General features: G+C 43.1%; 1 protein-coding gene across 2 annotated transcripts in view; it reads left to right on the top strand.

The window, feature by feature from the left end:
- GNAT3 (G protein subunit alpha transducin 3) overlaps positions 1 to 23,133 on the top strand; it is a 61,800-nt gene that overhangs the window by 14,634 nt on the left and 24,033 nt on the right. The window contains exons 1-2 of one of the 2 annotated variants that reach the window (XM_007060809.3): positions 8,738 to 9,732; positions 20,223 to 20,265. The exons of the other annotated variant lie outside the window; for it this stretch is intronic. Coding sequence (XP_007060871.2) covers positions 9,615 to 9,732; positions 20,223 to 20,265 — 161 coding nt within the window. The 5' untranslated portion in view covers positions 8,738 to 9,614. Of the gene's footprint in view, positions 1 to 8,737; positions 9,733 to 20,222; positions 20,266 to 23,133 lie in introns of those variants that run through there. 2 annotated transcript variants of the gene reach the window in all.

Raw genomic sequence — 23,133 nt, 5'->3', positions numbered from 1 at the left:
TACTTGTGGCACCTTAGAGACTAACCAATTTATTTGAGCATGAGCTTTCGTGAGCTACAGCTCACTTCATCGGATGCTGTAGCTCACGAAAGCTCATGCTCAAATAAATTGGTTAGTCTCTAAGGTGCCACAAGTACTCCTTTTCTTCTTTAGAAACAATTATGCTGAACAGAGCTGCTTTTTCAGGGATATTTTTTATTTGACTCATCCATCCCATGAGGAAGTGGGCCCATCAGGCGTATTTGTCCTCTGAGGACTCTTGCATACAAGTGCTTTCCATCTGTAAGTCCTAACCCTTGTTTGTCACTTAAATGCTGCTTAAATGCTGTTCAAAGGTCAGCCTGCTGGAAGATGCTCACTGAATTGGAAGGGAGGAGCTTGCTGCCTCATGAGCACCATGGAAAAATGTGTGCTTTAATCTGTTGTTTATTTGCTCTTGTGTTAATTGGGTCTAGGAGGGAAAGGTTAAAATGGGGGGCTCTACTCAACACATGAAAATTGTGTGTTTTCACTGTTGCTTCAGTTCCTGTGCTGTTAGGCATTGTGGAACTGGCAGGTTCTAAAGATTTGCTCCCACGGGAATTGAAATAAGCCGGAATGGGATGTTGACAGAAAGATGTTCTCATTGTTTTAAGCTGTTCCTTCATGTACTATGTCCACCCTGTACTTGACAAATGAACTTTTCAACTTAGACATCAAGGATCATCACTTTTCCTTCTGAAAGTCTACATCCTATTTTTTCTAAATACAAGCTGTATCCACAGCAGTAGTAAACTGGGTGAAATGTCAAACAGCCTTATAAGGAATGGAGCAGCATCAACTCATAGTCATAATAGTAAACCTGCAAATGGCTCAGGAGCTGCAGGGTTCTCCCACTGTTCATCACACTGCATTATGTTTTGGCTGGTGTGTGGCTTAACTTTCCTAACAGACTCAGTGAGCTAACATTGATGAGGACTGGTACCTGTCATAAGGGAACCCTCCAGGCAGAAGAGCAGCCACTCACAGTCTGTCAGAGCCCATAGCATGGGCAGTCTGACCTAGTGCTTGGAGCCCAGAGCAGAGTCATGGTAAGGGGTCAAAGCCAGAGTCACAAGCCACACAAAAGGTCAAACTGGAGTCAGTAGCTGGTGTTAGGGCGAGGAAGCGGGAGCAAGGTGTGGTAACAGGAAAAGGGTGTGGGTACCTGCTAGGTACCAACAGTTAAAAAGGAGCTGGAAAATCAAATGTGCTTTTATCAAACCATTGCAGCACGTAGAGAGAGAAGGCAAAGTTGTGCAGGATCAGGATGCAAATAAATTAAACTTTTCCAATTAGTCTCAATAACATCCACTTTTGTTTACTTAGTTAAAACTATAGCTGGTTGGAGATTCTCCAACTGAATGTGTTTTTTTTTTTCAAAATACTGATTCATTTAAAGCAAAATGTTTCATTGAGATGGTTCCAGTTTGACAAAGTTGTGATGGAACACAGGCAGGATTCCATCTGAAACCTAATCGGTTTCCCACCAGTTTGCCTATCTGGTTCCTCAGCAGCTTGCCTGGTGAACTGACAGGGAGCTGAGAACCTGAAGCCCTGGGGCTTTGGCACCCAAGCTCTCCTGGTGGGAAGCCAGGAGTGTGGAAACTGTGACTCCCAAGCTCCAAGGCTCCAGACTCTGCTGGTGCTTATAGGCTCCTTTTTCCCCTTCAGGCCCCCAGCTGAGCTGCGAGGGAGCTGGAAGCCTGGGAGCTGTGGCTCCAATACTCCTTGGCTTTGCCTGGGCTCCTCCAAAGGTTGCAGGGAAGGCTGCCAAGGTGCCAGGACTAGAAGCTCTGGGAACAATGGAGCCTAAACTTCAAGGTCCTGTCTTCTGAGCAGCCTAGGCTCTCATAGCATGCAGGATCTGCTGTGGATCTGGACTCCATTCCCTTTCATGCCGAATTTTGGGTTTTCATTCTACAACAAACCAAATTTCACAATTTTTGCAATACTCTGTGAAACAGGATTCCCTTCCTCTGCCCAGCTCTAGAGACACAGTGCAAGGATATTCTTCTCCACTTTGTTCTAGTTATTTTGGCAGTGGTGTCATACCATGGAGTGTGAAGGTGACAGCCCCTCACTGCATGGATGGGTTGAAATCTAATTATATATTGCATTCAATTCTGGACTAGTACACCTACAACTGTATTGAAAAAGCTATGTTAGAGAAACACTCAAGCTAATCTCTGCAGAGTCAAGAGCTGAATGCAGTAGATTTGTTGTCCCGATAGCAGCAGCAGGATGAAAGCAGGCTTAATCAGTAGACGAAAGCTAATCTAGACCCCAGCGATTAAATCCAGCAGGTCCAGAAGAGGCTGACATGTTAGATAACATAGTTCTTAAGCTTCATTGGAATCAAACCACAGTATTCTTGTCAGCAAGTTAAGGAAGTATGGGCTGGATGAATGCACTATAAGGTGGATAGAAAGCTGGCTAGATTGTCGGGCTCAACGGGTAGTGATCAATGGCTCCATGTCTAGTTGGCAGCCGGTGTCAAGTGGAGTGCCCCAGGGGTCGGTCCTGGGGCCGGTTTTGTTCAATATCTTCATAAATGATCTGGAGGATGGTGTGGATTGCACTCTCAGCAAATTTGCGGATGATACTAAACTGGGAGGAGTGGTAGATACGCTGGAGGGGAGGGATAGGATACAGAAGGACCTAGACAAATTGGAGGATTGGGCCAAAAGAAATCTGATGAGGTTCAATAAGGATAAGTGCAGGGTCCTGCACTTAGGATGGAAGAATCCAATGCACCGCTACAGACTAGGGACCGAATGGCTAGGCAGCAGTTCTGCAGAAAAGGACCTAGAGGTGACAGTGGACGAGAAGCTGGATATGAGTCAGCAGTGTGCCCTTGTTGCCAAGAAGGCCAATGGCATTTTGGGATGTATAAGTAGGGGCATAGCGAGCAGATCGAGGGACGTGATCGTTCCCCTCTATTCGACACTGGTGAGGCCTCATCTGGAGTACTGTGTCCAGTTTTGGGCCCCACACTACAAGAAGGATGTGGATAAATTGGAGAGAGTCCAGCGAAGGGCAACAAAAATGATTAGGGGTCTAGAGCACATGACTTATGAGGAGAGGCTGAGGGAGCTGGGATTGTTTAGTCTGCAGAAGAGAAGAATGAGGGGGAATTTGATAGCTGCTTTCAACTACCTGAAAGGGGGTTACAAAGAGGATGGCTCTAGACTGTTCTCAATGGTAGCAGATGACAGAACGAGGAGTAATGGTCTCAAGTTGCAATGGGGGAGGTTTAGATTGGATATTAGGAAAAACTTTTTCACTAAGAGGGTGGTGAAACACTGGAATGCATTACCTAGGGAGGTGGTAGAATCTCCTTCCTTAGAGGTTTTTAAGGTCAGGCTTGACAAAGCCCTGGCTGGGATGATTTAACTGGGAATTGGTCCTGCTTTGAGCAGGGGGTTGGACTAGATGACCTTCTGGGGTCCCTTCCAACCCTGATATTCTATGATTCTATGATTCTATGATTCATGTAGCACAAGGAAGAGATGTCACAACAAGAGGAATAATGTAAGGAGGGTATTAATAGTTGTAGTAACTGACCTGTTCCTACTTGAAAACTGGATCATTTTTACAGGGATATCTTTTTATTTATGTGTTTTTATTTTATTGATTTTCCCCACAAAATGAGGGGAGAACAGAAAAAAGAACCCACAAAAAACAGAAAAGTAAAGGAATGGGAAGGGAGGGGCAGAGAAGGGAAAGAAGAATGACATCACAGTTTCCATCTACCAAGAATTAATCAAATATAAAAAGTAAGACCTAATCATTTCAAATTTGTCTGAGGGCCCTTGATTCTGAAATGTTTTTGCTTGGGAAATCCATGAAACTTGGCAAACTTTTCTGTGGAAAAAGGTGTCAGTATCAGAAAACTTTCAATTTCAAGTAGGTTTGCAATTTATTGTGGATATCTCACCCAACATTAGTGGTGGGTGCCTAGTATGGGCCACTGTTTCTCCATCCCATGAAGTGTCTCTGGGGGACTGTATGTTTATGACACTCACCTGACAGCTGAAACAGTGGTGAAGATACCAAGGATGCAGAGAAGCACTATAAATGCTAGCATGGGTTTCCTTATAACTGCATGCCACAAAAGTGAAGTCCCATATCACTACTTGAGCCCAATCTATAGATTATATCTATATCTATTTAGATAGATAGATAGATAGATAGATAGATAGATAGATAGATAGATAGATAGATAGATTTAAGAATCCCCAGTTATTACTTTGAGGGTTGATAGCTTTTTGTCTCAAGATCAGGCCCAGTATAATACAAATTATTATATAGTTGGGAACACTGATGTGCACCGTTGTAACACTCAGACTACAGGAACTCCTCTATATTGACCAATAGTTTATTAATACATTTAGCACAGTCACAAACACCCCAACTCAGTAAGGTAGATAGAGATACTACAGAACATACATCTGCACATTCATATAATCACACCATCCCTCGCAGAACAACCTGAAATGTTAGCCATCATTTTCCTCATCACCATCACCTTCCTCCTCATCACCGCTGGCCCTCATTTTGGCACCTTCCAATGATTATATCTCCTCTGACTGCCCCTAGACTGGGATGTGACTTTTACATGTTATGCTGACGCCACTATGTTTGATGCACATTCAGTAGAATTATTTCTCCTTTTCCTTATTCCTCACCTTACTAATGTTGGAGTGTCTTTACTATAGGTTAGTATATCAATGATCTCAACTTATTATCATATAATTCAATTCCATACCATGGCCCTCTTGTGGCTAGGTATCTGCGGATGTAGCTCATGTACCTGTTATATACATCAATGCGTTACCACAATGCTCTTGTGGTTGGATCATGTTCCTGTGGTCAGAACTTCCCCTTAAACACTCTATTTTCAGTTCCCCAAGACTTGGGGTTTCTGTCGCTCATTTATCTGTTCAAAGTTTATCTGTTCAAAGTTCATAGGCCTTAAGCCTTATGCTAACTGCTGAAGCTAATGTCTTACAGGATACAGGCCTGCAGGTTCCTTGCATTACTGCTGAATATAATAAAAGCAGAATATAATGCAAAGCAGTGAATATTTAAGAATCCCTGTGGGCAAGCTAGCCCACTGGGCTACACTACTGCATGGTTACTAGGGGTTAGAAGGTGCTATCAGACTGTTCCAAAAGGAGCAGAAGTGTTTCCAATCTCCCCCTTCTCGGAGCTGGCATTTGAGTGCTCGTTAAGGGAGAGGAGAGTGTGAGGAAGAGAAGAGTGGGGAGCTCAGCACTTCATCTTGATATAGAACCAAACCTGCATTCAGTGTTTTAAATTTTAAAATACAAAAGATGGAAGCAATTAAATCAAATTAAAGACAATCAATATGAAAAACCATATATTTCCTAAATGCTTTAATACTAGAAAAAGAACACAATTGCCAGGTAGGTTCATAAAGCTGTGGTATCCTTCAGCAGGATGATAGAAAACTTTCACCATCCTCATGATCCAAATAACTTTGGAGTTGTTCCATTTTCTCATGTGCATGGTTCCTGGGACAATCATATAGGTCACAATCCAATGTGCATTAACGTGATTTATAACACTTCCATTAAGTCCAATGTGCATTGAATCAGGTCCATAAGACTTACAGATCCTAGACTTACTCAGTTGTTTTGCTTGATTAAATTTCCTTCTCTTCTCACTGATATTCATTGAAATGGTTGGGAAAAACATTAGTGATAGCGGAAATTATGAGCAGACTCCAGTCTATAAAATGTCATTCTTTACTGTAAAAATATGAAGAAAGAAAGAAAGAAAGAAAGAAAGAAAGAAAGAAAGAAAGAAAGAAAAGCCATGCAGGGGCAGATTTCCTCACCTGACTCTCTCTCTCTGATTAGGAAGAAAAGAATGCTGAAGAACTTTGAAATTCAAAACTGGATCCACTGCAAAAGTTTGCAGACTCTCTTATTATTTGCCAAATCAGAACCCTGGATCTGAACAGCCCTTTATTTTGGGACGTTCAGAATCCAGATACAGATCCAAATTTTCAAACTGATCCTATTCCTTAAAAAAATAATGTAAAAAGTCTCTTCTCTATCATTTCCCTTATTGCCAAAAAAAAAAAATACCATTACCACACACTGCTTTGAATACTAGCACCATCTACTGTGCATTCCTAGCACAAATCCAGTAACATAAATTGAATTACTTATCCTTTTAATGAGCAGTTATAGTCCAAAAGCTTATTGTTTCCCAGTAAATTTTATATCAAATGTAGTTAGTTTAGAGATCAAGCCAGAATAAACCCATTTTATTCTCCCATAGCTGTACTGGCTAATATGAATAAAAAGTAGTAAGACTGTTTTTAATGAAATATTTTGATACGATTTGGGAGACAGGCAGTACGCAGGTCTAATGTTACTTTTATAGTTATAATATACCAAATAACACCTAATTAATACCAGTATTTGTTTTTATCTTTACTGACTTTCATTACAGCTCCCCTAAGCTAGCAATTTAATTGAAGTGAGTTGTTGTAAATAATCACACTAGCAACTAGAGTTAGCAGGAAATTTGTATTTTAAATGCTGTGGAAATTATAGACCTGATTTTTGATTGCCTTGCTCCTGTGCCAAGTGAGTGCAAAGAGGATGTAACACTCTCATTCTGACCTATTTACACTCACCTTGTGCTGGTACACATGACAACAGAAGGTGCAAGGAACTGAAGAACCATTATAGGGTCCAGTTCACCATTTCCCTATTCCAGTTTTATGCATGTGTATCATCAGTATAAAGCTGGAGTAACACAGTGATGAATTAGGCCCATAGTTTTGAGACAATTCTTCCCTCTAGGCTTGTGACTTTATCATTTAAATTGTAAGTCACTTTATATATATATATAGATGTATTGCTCTAAAAATCTAATGCTCTGAAGTTAATCGGAGCTCGAATTCTGATAAACAAATGCCTGGCACAAATCTTTCAGTGATGTGACTCTGTGATTTCATCTCTTAAAAAAATACTGGAAAGATTTGATTATGCACAGAGATCTTATTACCGGCTATTTTAAAGAATAAATATAGCAGGAATGTTGACTTAACACAGCAGAGTGTTTTTTGGCTGTGCAAATAAATATGCAAAACTCAGTTGTTGACACTTAGCAACTGGTTCCACGCCTATAGAAGAGCAATGCAGAGAGTCATTAAATATGTTGTTTTCTGGTAGAGTTACACCAGTGAGTAACAAGTATGTAACGAAGGAGCCAAATCTGCAGACCTCTGCACCGGGTTATATTGTCTTGTTGATGTATGGGGATAATGCCTATTACCTAATGGGACCTGCACAGAGGAAAAGATCTATTCCTCAATTAAGACATTTCCCCATTTTGTTCCAAGGGAAATGTAGCCAATTGATACCATGCTTGCTTTCTCTTTATTCCTTTCTCTGCACATTCACCTCATCCAGCACTGGCCTCCTTCCTCTTACTGCTGACAGTCTGGCCACTACTGGTGCCACAAACTTCTCCTCTGCTGCTCCTGACCTCAGGCCTCTGTTCGTCTCTCTGCCCCCGTGGCACTCATTCTCATTTCACATCTTGTCTGAAAACATAGCGAACCTCACCTGCTTCTATCTGGTCACTGGTATTTCCCTTGGCTATTATTTAGAGGGCAAATCCTGAAATACTTGATTTATTTGTGCTACCATAGCTCCTAGGAACCCTATTTGTGGAACAGGATGCAATTGCGTTAGGTGCTATATAAATGCAGAAGAAAAAGACGGTCCCTGCCCCAGAGAGCTTCCAGTCTAGCTATAAGACAAGAGACAACCGGTGAGTTCCGACAGACAGACAGAGGGGAACAAGGAAATAAGGGGATAATGTTGGTCAGCATGATTGGCAGTGATCTCTGCACAGGTAGCCTAACTGCTGTCAAGTTTTTGGTAAACATCACAGAGAAGACTAATTTTGAAGGGGGATAATGAGTTAGTTGACGATGTTTGCAGGGAACTCCTCCCAAACATGAGGGGCAGCATAGGAGAAAGCATGAAGATGTTTGTTTACAAATGTAACATGGTGATGAAGGCTTTCGTCACACACTGATCAGAGGCGAGAGTCAACCTTTCCATGCTGAGTGAGATGATAGGTCTGGTGGGGATGGATCATGAAGGGCCTTGAAAATGAAGGCAAGTAGCTTAAGTCTAATACAATAGAGAAAGGGGAGCAAATGAAGAGATGCAGAGAGATGAATGACCTAGGCAAAGCAACTTATATAACCCTCATCACTATGGAATCTGAGCACCTACTGACTCATACAGTCTGGCAAAACTTTTGTTGTGTGTAACCCTGGCATCATTAAAGTCAATGGCAAAACTCCCATTCAGGGCCAGGATTTTACCCGTTGAGTTTTAAGGGAGTTTAAAGTAAGGAATGACTAAGAACTGGACATCATTTGAATTAAATTCTCATCTGCCTCCAATGTGCACTGCATGCACTTGGACGGAGGGGACAGGAAAGGAGTTGTTTCCAACCCTCCAGTCCTTAGGGGCTCTGTCCCAGCCTTTAGCCATGTATTGATTATAGCCGCCACTCCCAGGGCGCTGGTGACTTCCCATGCCAGGGGAAATTTCCACTTGGTTGGCTCCACTGGTTTTGGGAGCCCTTTGCACTGGCCGACTGGCACAGAGAGACCATTGCAAGGGAGAGAATTTGGCCCTTTAGAAAAGCCTGTTCTTCCACCCAAAAAAAGAGGGAGAGGGATATTTCTAACTAACCCCCCAACTGCAGTGTGTTCCATAACAGTTAATGGGGTGATAGGAATTGGCAAAGACACCATCGTTTTTAGCAAAAGGTAGCCACACAAAAGTGTACTCCAGCAGTTACATATTGTTACAAAGTCTGAACAGGAGTCAATGCATATTCTCATAATAGTGTGAAATTAGAGAACATTTAGACATCCCAGTATGTTAATAATTGATTTATTCTTAATGACGTGACATCATCAATAACTACCCCTAACCTAGACTTCTCAATGTGGATAACAAGAACATTCGGAGTTACATTAGTAAGGATTAAAAAAAATTAAAAATGCACCCAATTGTTAGGGATATAATAAATCCTTATGCTTAAAGGCATAACCCAGCCACTGACTCATGAGGTGAGAAATTTACATTCCCTAGAGCCAGGTTATTCTGTAATTGCCCACTTCAGGTTTCTTGCACTTTCCTCTGAATCATATGCTACCAATCATTGCCAGAGACTGGATACTGGACTAGATGGGCTGCTGCTCTGATCCAGTATGGAAATTCCTATGTTCCTATATCATGATTCTCCATAGCTATAATAGCTGAGTAGGACATTTTAATTTTTTGACATCATAACCCAGTAATTCCATGTCCTTATGTAAATCTCTGTTTGTGCCATCTCTGAATCGTGTGATGGATCAAAAGCAACTGCTTAGTCTGAAGGCAATCTCTAGATAAGAGGCTGAATGGGAATTTTAGACTTCCTTGTAATATTGCTGTTGCATTGCTTGTTTGAACTAAAGCAGCTCTTCTAATTAGAAATAAACTAGCTAGGACAATACACTGATTCTGTAACACCACACCATGGGTAGTGGAGTCAGTTCAGAGAGTAAGGAGTCTGCCAGAAGATCAAAGGAACTGGAGAAGAAACTCCATGAAGATGCAGAGCGGGATGCCAGGACAGTCAAATTGCTCTTGTTGGGTAAATAAATAATAATAATCTATTATTCCTTCTATTAAAGTATGATTTTCACATTGAAACTAAATTTCAATACAGTGATTATCCAGCTCTTACAATTTTACTTTAAAGCAGACAATTATGTAAAGTGAGAAATACAAAAAAGTTTTGTGATTTTACAGTGACGCCACCCACCTGCTTTATGTCAGAACATGAATGATCGGGACAAGCAAGAGGAGACAAGCAGGTTGAAAATGAATTTGGTCTTTTTACATTTAATCATTTTTAGATCATTTAAATTCATGGAATGAAAGAATTTGAGGAACAGAAATCACTCTTAGAATAATTAGTTAGAGTAATTGCTGTAGTCTTTTGTAATGTATAATACAGAAAGTAAGAGTCAACGGTACAATAAGCAGTCTAAACGCCCTAGCAAATGGATTGAAAGAGGCAATTGATTAAACAAAAAATCAACAGATGCAACTGCCTAATGAAAATGTGTTGTTTTAAATTTGCAAAACTGTTGCAACTTGCTGTATACAGTAAAAACAGATGGTTTAGTGAAAGTGTCTATATGTAAAAATGCTTCTGTGTTCAGTCTGTTTTAGAATGTTTAGCGGATTATGTGAAATTAATGCAGATGGATTTTGCTATATGCCATTTCTCCTAATACAAACTGTGAACTAGGGAATGCTTGCTAACAGGCAGCATAAGCAACACCGCAGTAGTAGTTCTATACATGAGAAAGTTTGGAACTTTATCAGACCTCCATCAGTACACTATGTACTTCTATAGATTTCTGAATAGTGTTCTAGTGTGAGAGTAGTGTGATATTTGGCGTAACAATATAAATGAATTTGATCAGATGAATAGGACTCACTATACCTGTATTTACGAAATGCTTACAAAAGCTTTTACATTGTAGTTTATTCATACCAGTCTCATGGGAGACTTTAACTTCCCAGATATAGACTCGAGGACGAGTGCTAGTAATAATAACAGGGCTCAGATTTTCCTAGATGCGATAGCTGATGGATTCCTTCAGCAAGTAGTTGCTGTACCGACTAGAGGGGATGCCATTTTAGATTTGATTTTGGTGAGTAGTGAGGACCTCATAGAAGAAATGGTTGTAGGGGATAGTCTTGGCTCAAGTGATCATGAGCTAATTCAGTTCAAACTGAACGGAAGGATTAACAAAAATAAATCTGCAACTAGGGTTTTTGATTTCAAAAGGGCTGACTTTCAAAAATTAAGGAAATTAGTTAGGGAAGTGGATTGGACTGAAGAATTTATAGATCTAAAGGTAGAGGAGGCCTGGGATTATTTTAAATCAAAGCTGCAGAAGCTATCGGAAGCCTGCATCCCAAGAAAGGGGAAAAAAATTCATAGGCAGGAGTTGTAGACCAAGCTGGATGAGCAAGCATCTCAGAGAGGTGATTAAGAAAAAGCAGAAAGCATACAGGGAGTGGAAGAAGGGAGGGATCAGCAAAGAAAGCTACCTTATTGAGGTCAGAACATGTAGGGATAAAGTGAGACAGGCTAAATTTCCCCAAAGCTTAGGTTGCTTAAGGTCTGGGCTTTTGGTCCATACCCATCTCTGAGTAAGAGCATGGACATGATTCTCCTTTCACTTTACACCAGGGTAAATCAAAGCTGCCTGCAGTGTAACTGCACTGAAGTCAATGGAGTTACATCAGCGAAAATCCATTTTGAGATCAGAATCAGGACCCCTCATGCGGGGACGGGGAAATGTGTAGATGATGTCAGTACTTTGAGCATGGGTCAGCTATTTTTTGTGCAGAAAGTGTTGTTTGTCTCCTTAACGTCATCAAGACCCGAATTATTAAATAATTTCAATGTAATTCTACTGAGCATCATAGAAAAGGACTGTCATGTAGACAGATTTTTACCCATTCAGACCACATATCGCCACTGTATTATAGACCATATGTCACCATTGTTTCTTTAGAGATAGACATATTGCAAATTAGAAGAGTCCTGAGAGTGACCATAATGCCCTTATGATTAAAAGAATGTAATAGAGTGTACTGTTTCCAGCAGTATTTTTACCAAGAGGAGGATTTAATACTTAGGTTAATCTCTCTGGAGTTCACAGCTTTCAAATAGGAACCCACCTACAAAAATGAAGACACCATTACTTAATTCAATTTCCATTATTTGTTCAAGGAGTTTAGCATGGAGATGCTGATTATTGCTCTTGGAACAGGAATTGGGTTGCACAGAACTATAGGTTTCGGATTCACATAAGTCTCACAGTGGATGCAAAGATGAAAGCCTTTGTGATTCTATCTCCTCCCCCTGGAAAAATGCTCCACGCCCCACCATGACCATCCAGACATGCACATAATTCACATTTGATTTATGAGCTAGGAACAAACCCCAAGGAAATAATAAGGTCTCCTTGAGAACATTTGAAAACTTAGTTAAGTGGCAGCCTTTGATTTGGTACATTTCATTTAGACTGTACATTTCACAGAATGGAGACCTGCTACTTTATTGTCCTGCCAAACTCAATGGAGACCCATGACACTGCATCAATAATAATCACAGCGCTCCTATAAGATTGGGCCCCACTGGTAATCTAAGTGATAAACACATTGTTCGAGAATCCTGCTTCGGGACTGCTGAGACTTTGTCCTTTGCTAGGGCTCCAAGCAGCATCAGGACTTAGGCAGCTTTGTGCATGCTGACCAGAGGCAAGTTAAGTGCCTGAGCTCCCTTAGCATCTACAGGGTTTGGCGGCTGCTGAATGGTGGTTTTTAGAATGTCAGTGGTCTTTAAATGTCAGATTTTGGTGCCTTGAGAAGCAGTTAGGTGTCTAAGGGCAGGTTTACACTTAAAACGCTGCAGCTACACCACTGTAGTGCTTACGTGAAAATGCTCCTCTGCGGATTGCAGAGAGCTCTCCCATTGGCATAGTTAATCCAGCTCCATGAGTGGCAGTAGCCACGTCAATGGGAGACACTCACCCATCAACATAGCGCTGTCTACATGGTGGTTAAGGTCATTGTGGCTACGTTGCTCAAGGGTGTGGATTTTTCACACCCCTGAGCAACATAGTTATACTGACATAGGTCTGTGGACCTGGCCTAAGTGCCTTTGTGAACCTGACCTTAAGCCACTTTCAAAAGTGACACTGGGGGCTTGTCTACACAGGACCACAGTCTGGGCTACATGGGTGAGGGGGGTGAATTGTAAAGTGCTGTAATGTGTTGCACTCTAACTGCCTCTTGTAGACCCTGCAGGCACTAACTAAAAGGCACCTAGTTTGTGCTGATGTAGACCGAAACAGCACTGTGTTAATGTGAACTAGGTACCTTTTAGTTCTCATCAGCGAACACATTAGAGCGCTAGGGTTGCTAATCCTCCTGGATTGGCCAGGAGTCTCCCAGAATCGGCCTCAATCTAACGGTGCCTATTGAAACCAATCCAGCAGATTTTAATAGGCCGCTAAAAGTCTGGTTGGTGGCACAGTGGGGCTAAGGCAAGCTCCCTACCTGCCCTGGCTCTGTGTGGCTCCTGCAAGTGACTGGCACATCCCTCTGGCTCCTAGGCACAAGGGTGGCTGGGGGTCTCTGCGCACTGCCCCCATCCCAAGCACCAACTCTGCAGCTCCCATTGGCTGAGAGCTGCAGCCTAGAAGCCAGATATGTCAGTCACTTCCTGAAGTTGCCCGAGGTAAGCACCGCCTGAAACCCGCATCCCTCAACTCCTCCCACACCCCAAACTCTTCCCCAGCCCTGAGCACACCCAAACTCCCTCCCAGAGCCTGCAACCCACACCCACTCCTCCATCCCAACCCCATACCCCAGGCTCAGGTCGGAGCCACCTCCTAGTCTCAGATCCCCTCGGCCCCACCCAGAGCCCACACCCCTCCTGCACCCTGCTCCAGCCCAGTGAGAGTGAGCGAGGGTGGGGGAGAGGGAGCAACAGAGGAAGGGGGGAAAGGAGTGAGTGGCGGGTGGGGCCTCAGAGAAGGGGCATGGCCTTGGGATAGGGGTAGGGGAAGGGTGTTTGGGTTTGTGCGATTAGACAGTTGGCAATCCTATAGAGTGCTCTACAATTCACCCCTCTTCCCGTTGTCCGGACTATGGTGGCATCAGTCAGTTAGAAATAGTGTAAACCTTTATAACCATATTAGCTGTTTGCAGCCTTTCCCTGGGTTTAACCGTAGCCAGCTAGCACACTTTTAAAAACTATTGTCATTGTCTATACTAGGTGCTAAGAGGTGTAAGACAATGTGTTAACTAAAATGTGTTATTTAACACAGCTCATTTATCCCAGTGTAGACAACGCCCAGCTTACTCCAGATGCCCATCCCAATCCTTACTGCTTCTTTCACCTCCTGTTTCTCACACCTGATTTCATGACTTCTTTCTTGCTGCCCTCCATCCTTTCCCCCACCATACGCCAAGAACATTTCATTTGTCTATAAATAGCATAGCTCAGCCAGATTCACTTAGCCTAAATACCCGCCCCCCCGACACACACACACCTGCTTCAACAGAAGGGAGTCAGTCTCAGCAGTGAGGGAGGGGACATTAACTGAGGGACACCAAGTAGCTTCTTCCACACCCCCACCAGGAGTCTCTGGCACTTATTGACCAGCTGTGGGGAAAGGTGCTGAATGGCCAGTATTCCCCAGCTTCCTGGATTGAACCTGAAGTGGGAGCCATGTGGAGCCTTTTATCCACCTCAGGCTAGGAATGGGAACCCACTCTGACAGATGCTGTGGGCCTAGCTGATCATTTGGGGGGGTCAGAAAGGATTTTTTTTCTCCCCTGGTCCAATTGGTAGAGGATCAGGGAGCATTTTGCCTTCCCTGAAGCACCTTCAAGCCACAGTGGCTTAAGTAGGAACAGGTGTAGTATCTAACTGAGGTACTGGAGGGGAGTTGTTTATTGGGCACAACTTGTGGCCAGTTTCCAGTGTGGTTAAAAAAATAAAATGAAGGGTTCGCAGAGGTAAAAGATCTGGGAGCTGGTGTTTGGCCTTCGGCTTTTGGGATAGGGTGAGATCATGTGGCCTTATGGCTCTTGTGGACTGAGGTCTCCACCCTTCAGCACCCTCTGTCCCTCTTGCAGGGGAAGGTGCTAGGATTCAGAGAGAGCTGAGTCCTGGGGGGTTGGCTGAGGAAAGCCTACCCCGTGTTATGGGTTATATGGTAAAGAGCCCTGTAGCTGCCACGGTGGAACCAATTAAATGCCTGGTATAGAAGAGTGTGGGTGATGGGCAGGTAGTGCCCCTTCCCTGTGCTAAAATGTAATAAAAGTTGCAGCTTGCCGCTTAATTCCATGCATGGGCCCGTCCTCATTTCACTGGTGGTCCATATCAGTCCAGTTACATTTTTGAACTCGTAGTCATTCATAATCTGTTGAAAAATTTCCTTCCCACCTTCCTTCCAGCCATCATTCATTCCTAATCCCTTCTCTCTCTTCCTATCACATGGTTCTGTCTGAGTTTGGGGCTGGTTCGCAATGTCAGATGCTGTCTGGCCCTACCTGCTTTGTTAACATCCACTCAATGTGCAGCGGCAGTCAAAAAAGCGAAGAGAATGCTGGGAATCATTAAGAAAGGGATGGATAATAGGACAGAAAATATCATGTTGTTTCTATGTAAATCCATGGTACGCCCACATCTTGAATACTGTGTTCAGATGTGGTCGCCCCATCTCAAAAAAGATATATTGGAACTGGAAAAGGTTCAGAAAGGGGCAACAAAAATTATTAGGGATATGGAACAGCTTCCGTATGAGGAGAGATTAATAAGACTGGGACTTTTCAACTTGGAAAAGAAATGGTTAAGGGGAGATATGATTGAGGTCTTTAAAATCATGACTGGTATAGAGAAAGTAGATAAGGAAGTGTTGTTTACTACTTCTCATAACACAAGAACTAGGGGTCACCAAATGAAATTAATAGGCAGCAGGTTTAAAACAAATAAAAGGAAGTATTTCTTCACACAACGCACAGTCAACCTGTGGAACTCCTTGCCAGAGGATGTTGTGAAGGCCAAGACTATAACAGGGATCAAAAAAGAACTAGATAAATTTATGGAGGACAGGTCCATCAATGGCTATTAGCCAGGATGGGCAGGAATGGTGTCCCTAGCCTCTGTTTGCCAGAAGCTGGGAATGAGCGACAGGGGTTGGATCACTGGATGATTACCTATTCTGTTCATTCCCTCTGGGGCACCTGGCATTGACCACTGTAGGAAGACAGGATACTGGGCTAGATGGACCCTTGGTATGACCCAGTAGGGCCATTCTTATGTTCTAACATTACTCTTTAAAATGACCACTGGCCCACATTCATCCCTGGTGGAACTAACTCTGTGAAGGTTAGTGGACTTAACACTTATAGCAATTCTCTGTCCCAGGTCTTTAAGAAACAAGTTTTATGTTTAACCATTCATACTAGTCTGAGCATGAATGAAGAGTGTATTTCAGATAGTTAGAAATGTTATAGATTTAAAAGCTTCAAAGGTTTAGTTCAAAGAGGCACCCAAGAATTAGGATGTATGTGCAGACTTTATCCCCTTAACTCAAACATCTTGCGTTTAGACTCTAAATATCACAAGAACAGGCTTTCTAGAAACACTTCCATCTGATGAAGTGAGCTGTAGCTCACCAAAGCTTATGCTCAAATAAATTGGTTAGTCTCTAAGGTGCCACAAGTACTTCCATCACTGCATTTCACATTCCATTCAGGAAGAAAATGCAGAGGGAAGTCTTTTCTTATATATTCAACCACAAGCCCTGATGGACTGAGTGTGGATCTGGGGGTCAGGAATCCTTAAATTTTTATCCTGGTTTTGCCAGTGACTCACTGTGTAATCTTAGACAAAACACTTAAACACTCTGTGCCTCAGTTCCCCAATCTGTAAAATAATAAAATACTTCTCTAGCTTACGGTAATGTTGTAGGGGCCCCGACCTGAGATTTTCCAAGTACCTTCCACCCCACTGACATCACTGGAAGTTGCAGGTGTTCTGCTTCTCTTCAGAATGGACCCCAGTTTTCAAAAGTGGCCACTGATTTGGGGGGAGCTTCATTTTTGGGGTGCACAACTTGAGAAATTAAAATGGAGGCACTCGATGTCAGACGCCACTTTGGAAAATGTGAGTTCCGATGCTTTGCAGGTCTTTGATGATATGAAGTTCAAAATACATGCCAAGGGTCTTTCCTGCCAAGCTCAGCAGCAAACTTTGATATTTTCGAAAGTTTACTGAACTTTTCCAGGCTTCAGAAAAGGGTTGGGTTTGATTTCAACTGTAGACACTAATTAGGGTCAATCATTTTTTATTCAAAGTAGTGTGCCCATTCCTGGACAAACTAACAAATAGTCTGGTGGGGAAGAGTTCTGTACGTTGTTCCTGAATAGTTATTATTAAACTATTAATGATCATTAAAACATCATTTACCTATAGAGAGACTGCAACCTAGGTAGTTATGCAGCTCTTATCATTGTGTATTGTATCTTTACCTTTCCTGGGGCCTGGAGTCTGCAGAGGTAGCTGGTGTTTTATGAGCATAAGTGAAGCAACATGTTGCAAAGGAGATGCACGCTGCTCTCACTCACACACGTACACACACAGACACACCCACACACAGGGACTTCGTTTTTGCGTTCTCCTTTTATAGTTTTTTCTCTTTAATCTAAACTAACAGTGATTGAAACTGAATGTGACTGACCTTCCTGCATGGAAAAATTTAACACAGTGGTCCCCAAACTTCTTCATTCATGCCCCCCACCTGGTCTGTGCACTCCTCCCCCCCAGAACTGCTGTCAGGAGCAGGGCCAGAGCTGCGGTCGGGAGCTAGGGGGCCAGAAGGCCAGGGGCAGAGTGGGGCTGGGTTGTGCACCCTCCCTGCCCCCAGTAAGGGCAGGCATGGGCCCCACTCCCCCCCCCCAAATAGTTCCCCCACACCCATCTAGGGGGCATGCCCCACAGTTTGGGGACCACTGATTTAGCAGAACTTATCTCAGTCTTCATCAGTTACTCCAAGTAGGAGACAACCTAAATAGTCGGAAGGATGCAGTGTTGCCTACTGGCTAGAGCGCTGGACAGGCACTGAGGAGACCTGGGGTCCATTCCCAGCTCTTCAGCTGGCTTGCGGGGTACGTTTAGTCACCTCTCAGTGCCTCAGTTTCCCCATCTGTAAAATGGGGGTTAAGATACTGATCTCCTTTGTAAAGCACTTTGAGATCTATAGATGAAAAGCACTAGATAATACTCAATAAATAAGCATTATTAGATTCACTTTGTAATAGCTCCCCCTGTACATAACTCCAGGAGTGTACATAAGTCTGGTTGTTCAGTGTTACGAGCAGAGGTCTGGGAACTCCTTGCTTCTTCTTCTGACTCTATCCCAGACATAAGTGATACATAGAAGGTAGGATTATCACTAGCCCTAATCCTCAAAGCGGAACAGGAGGGAGCCAAGGCCCCCAAGACCCTATGCAACCATTGAAGAACTATTGTGACTCTGGGTCCTCAGCTCACTTGCCACTGTTCCCTGTGAAGGAGGGACGGAATGCAGGTACAGTCATGACTCTCTGCCCCTTGAATGCTCTGGCCAGAGGAGCGGGCTCAACATGAGGAAAGAAGGAAAGATTCAGGGTCCAATAAATTCTTACTATTACACTCCCTTGGGAGCAAGAGCTCCTTCTGAGGCAGCTAAGAGTGATCCTATACTCAAGACTGAACTGAAAAGTTCTATGTAGCCTATGATTAAAGTATTCCTGAAAGATTAATTAAGAGTATAAGCAAAGGAGAAGAGATGCACCCATTGGATTTAAATCCCAGCTCCTTCTATAATTTAACATTGTCTTTCAGTCACTGAACAGGGACTCATTTATGTATTATTTTCACTAACATTGTTCAATGCCCTGGGCTAGCATTGGTATTTTGCACGAATGTCATAAGACCAGACCTGACGAAGAGCTCAGTACAGCTTGAAAGCTTGTCTCCTTCACCAACAAAAGTTGGTCCAGTAAAAGATATTACCTCACCCCCCTCGTCTCTCTAATATCCTGCCAACACAGTTACAACAACACTGCATAAGACCTCTCTGTCACGTAGTGAAACTGTGGTAAACATTGCGTAATTGGCCAGGATGGGCTGTGGTTTGCTCAGTTCCTTAAATGGGTATTGAGAAGATACTGACTGATGACCTATACCAAATTTGCAAGTTTCAGATGCAAAACCAATTGTTGACATGGTCGTAATTAATCACAGAGCGTGGCAGGTGGCTGCATTGGCCAACTTAGCATAATCATGGTATTTTTCACCAGTGCTTTCTGCCACTCAGCTGATGGGTTTCAGATGAATGTTTTGCATCTGTTTTGCTGGTTGTTGTGACTCATTTGCTGACATTTAAATGTTGTGAACTTTCAAAAAATCTGTTTAGAAAATACTTCTCATCAACTCATTCCCTTCAGCCAATGAACATCCAGTTGGAATAGCGATGGCCTGATTCTCCACTGCAAGTAGCCATTTACACCTGTGCCAAAGGAGGGTAAATCAAAGTATTTGTGCACTCGTGCCATAACTGACAAAGAGCAGGGCAATGGAAAATCATGTTCCTTGAATTCCTGGTGTTTAGCCCCCAACTTATGCCCCCATTCATACAATTGAAACATTAGGGCCTAAGACCTAGATGTGGGAAGTAAGTTACCCACCTGAGCTGCGGACATTGCTACTCCCCAGTCTGTGCTCTGACCGCTTTTCAGGTGAGTAAATGCAGCTCCGCTTGCTTTGCAGCAGGGGGATATCGTTTTGTGACTGTTAGCCATTTTGCACCTGAATAGGAGGGCCAGGTTCAAATAAATAAGGCTACCCACTCCCAAACCCTGATCTCAGTTCTTCAACTGACTTTATGCAGGCAGACTCAGGGACCCAGGCAGAACCTCGGTGAAGTCAATGGGGCCCTGTGCAGATACAGAGTTCTTCCTAAACTGAGCAAGCTTGGTTAGGGTCCTACTTTCCACACACACCCTCATTCGCCCTTCTACATGAGAGTCCAAGGTTATGCTGCATAGAAAGTGGAGTTATATCTGCAACAATGGGTTTGCACCCATGATGCTTCTAACTATCCACACTCCCCCACCATGCAACATGATGCAGGATCAGGGGACTTTTGTTCACGAAGCTGACCTCTCATATGCTTCACGTGCCCAGTGGATGCTGACAGAACATAAGTCTGGCCCATTTTCTTTTCTCTTTGTTTCCAAAATCTATATTATTTTAATTACGTCAGTGTTCTTTTAGCTTTTACAAATGACATTTCTATTAGGATTTCAGTCCAAAATACGCCTTGCTTTATAAAGAAAGAGGATTCTATGAGATAAAATGATGCCTCTGAAGAGAGTATGCGCCTCTCCCCTTCCCCAGTTTTTGTCCATGAAAATTATGGAATTTGCAAGATTATTTTAATGCCTATTAGTCTTATTCGTGTATCAGAAATATTTTTGAATATTCCTTTTCTGCAGGTGCTGGAGAGTCAGGAAAGAGCACTATTGTGAAGCAAATGAAGTAGGTATATGAATATTAATTTCCATTATAAAGTTTGTATATTTGCAGTATGAGCAGCAAATGTCTCAGCTATCAGTAATTTTATTTTCAAATAAAATGCAACAAAAAATTAAAATCAACTTTCAATTCCAACATACAAAGCGAAATACAAAATGATCGGAGATATATAGCTGATTTTCTAATCAAATATATTTGGCAAATCTTGCACTGATCCAACTACTACTGAAGTCAAGCAGCCTTTCCATTAGCTTCCACAGGAATTGCACCAAGCCATGAGTAAGGCTGCATGTCTGTCATGGAGGTCACTGAAGTCACAGATTCTGTGACTTTCCATGACCTCTGTGATTTTTGCAGTGGCCGCTGCTGGGGCAGTCTCGGGCCACCACGTCCCCCCCGACCCCCACCCCCACCCCAGCAGCAGCAGTTTGGGTGTGGGAGGGGGCTCAGGGCTGGGGGTTGGGTGTGCAGGCAGAGCTTACCTCTGGAGGGGGCTCCCCGGAAGGCCAGGGGGCTCTGCACGCTGTCCCTGCCTGCACCCAATGGGTGCTGCAGAGCCAGAACTAGTGGCAGGGGCAGCGTGTGAAGCCCCTCTGGCCTTCCCTCCCCCAGGACCTGCAGAGACATGCCGGCCATTTCCAGGGAGCTGTGAGGAGCCAGGTAGGGAGCCTGTCAGCCCTGCCAACCCCCCGCCAGCATCAGTGGAGGTCCTGGGCCATGTGTCACTGCCCACCACCCCACTTGCACCAGAGGTGGTCCCAAGCCGCACGCCACCGCCTGCCTCCCCCAGCACCAGTGGGGGTCCTGGACCACCCCACCCAGCAACCACAGTGCCCCCCCACCCCCGGGCCACCTCCACAGTACCTGTGGCGCCCCCAACAGGCCATCCCCCAGCACCCGCAGTGCCCTCCCAGGGCAAGTTTTAGTTAGGAGTATATAGTACAAGTCATGGACAGATCACAGGCCTTCAATTTTTGTTTACTGCCTGTGACCTATCCTTGACTTTTACTAAAAATACCCGTGACTAAAATGTAGCCTTAGCTATGAGTATTAGATCAAGGAGTATAACTGAACTCATAAATCTGTGCTTTGCTTCTCAGAGCGTCGATTGCTTTTGATCTTCAGAGATTTCAGAGTAACAGCCATGTTAGTCTGTATTTGCAAAAAGAAAAGGAGTACTTGTGGCACCTTAGAGACTAACCAATTTATTTGAGCATAAGCTTTCGTGAGCTACAGCTCACTTCATCGGATGCATCCGATGAAGTGAGCTGTAGCTCACGAAAGCTTATGCTCAAATAAATTGGTTAGTCTCTAAGGTGCCACAAGTACTCCTTGATCTTCACAGAATTACTCTAATTCCTGCCTATAGCCAACTCCCTAGTGAACGCAAAGATTGTGTCTGGCCCTTGTGCCCTGTGCTGAGTGGGAGGTGCAAGCATACCTGATTGCACACTTTGCACCAAAGCTAGGGACAAGTGCAGGGAATGATGTCTTTGTGTACCCAAGGATGTAAACCTCTCCAAAGGGCGAGGGAAGAAGCTGGGATGATGTCCCTACCCCACTTGCAGGCATCAATGGTCCCAGCTGGACACGCTGGGAAGCACAGGTAGGATCATCCAAAGGGCAATATCCCTTCACAGACTCTCATTGGGGATTCTGATTGTGCCATTACCTCAGATAAACCCAGTGCAGTAACTGTTCACTCAACAAGGGCCTGGTCCTGCTACCATTGAAGTCAATGACTGTATTTCCATTGATTTCAAAGGGAGTGAATTAGGCACTGAAGGAGCTTCATCGTGGACTATTTTATTATATTTATAGCTAGGCTGTTCACATTTCTTTACATGTATCTAAGCAGGCCAATTTTTCTAAAGGTAGCTAAAGTAGTAGTTTAAAGAAGTAACTCAACTGTGCCAAACCAGTGGCAACATAACTCCGACTTAAATGTGCAGCCCATGTCCTCCTTTACATTTACAAGCTCGTAAAATCGTATTGTTTAATCAGGGCTTATTTTTCCAGGTGACTTTGTGAATTATTGCCTGAAATTGCTTTTTATAGTCATCTGACAAATACAGAGGGCGATTACAAAATTCCAGAGCCAGAACCATTGTAATTATTTGAGCATGCCGCCACTGTATTGGTATCAATCTGTTCCAATGTAAACATTTTTAAGGAGAGCGTTTTTAATAGAGGGGACACTTTATCTCTTATTTAATATTTTCTGGTTATTTGACATCCTTATCAACCCATTTAAAGAGTAATTTGGACAATGTTGGCACAGGGATAAATGCCATAATGGAAAATGTTTCCTTTTTTTCATTTTGGGTTTGCAGCAGGACAATTTTAATAACATCACCATAGCTTTCACCAAATGTTTTTGCCAACTTTTCTGTTTCACGTAAGATCATGTATTTTTTATTTCCTTCATTGTAAGTCTGATTAAGCCGCACATCCTCTGCACACTCTGCAAAGTGCTTTAAAACGTACTTAACCCCCACTGAAGTTGTGCTGAAGTGCTTTGCTGAATAGGGCTAAATTTAAGCTTGTTCTGCGAGAAATCTGAGAGCTAATTTACTTGATAGCATTAGAGGTAAACCTGAAAGCTCTATGTAACTTTTAAAGCCCCATGTCTATAAGATTTAGAGCTGGTGGGAAAATAGGGGGTTTCCATGGAAAATTATTATAAAAATTGTTTTCATTTTTGTTAACAATTTCCATGGAAAAGTTTGACTTTTTGGTGAAATATCAAAGCCCAAATATGTTGGCCAAAACCTGAAATATTTCAATATTCAAAGGTTTGATTGTCAGGTGTTCCGTTTTTCAAAAAAATGTCAAAATTTTCCATGGAAGCAGACACTGTTTCCAAAAAAA

This window comes from Chelonia mydas, chromosome 1, assembly GCF_015237465.2.
Source record: "Chelonia mydas isolate rCheMyd1 chromosome 1, rCheMyd1.pri.v2, whole genome shotgun sequence".
Lineage (NCBI taxonomy): Eukaryota > Metazoa > Chordata > Testudines > Cheloniidae > Chelonia > Chelonia mydas.
The sequence above is the reverse complement of the archived record's forward strand: the minus strand, read 5'-3'. Positions and strand labels throughout refer to the sequence as shown.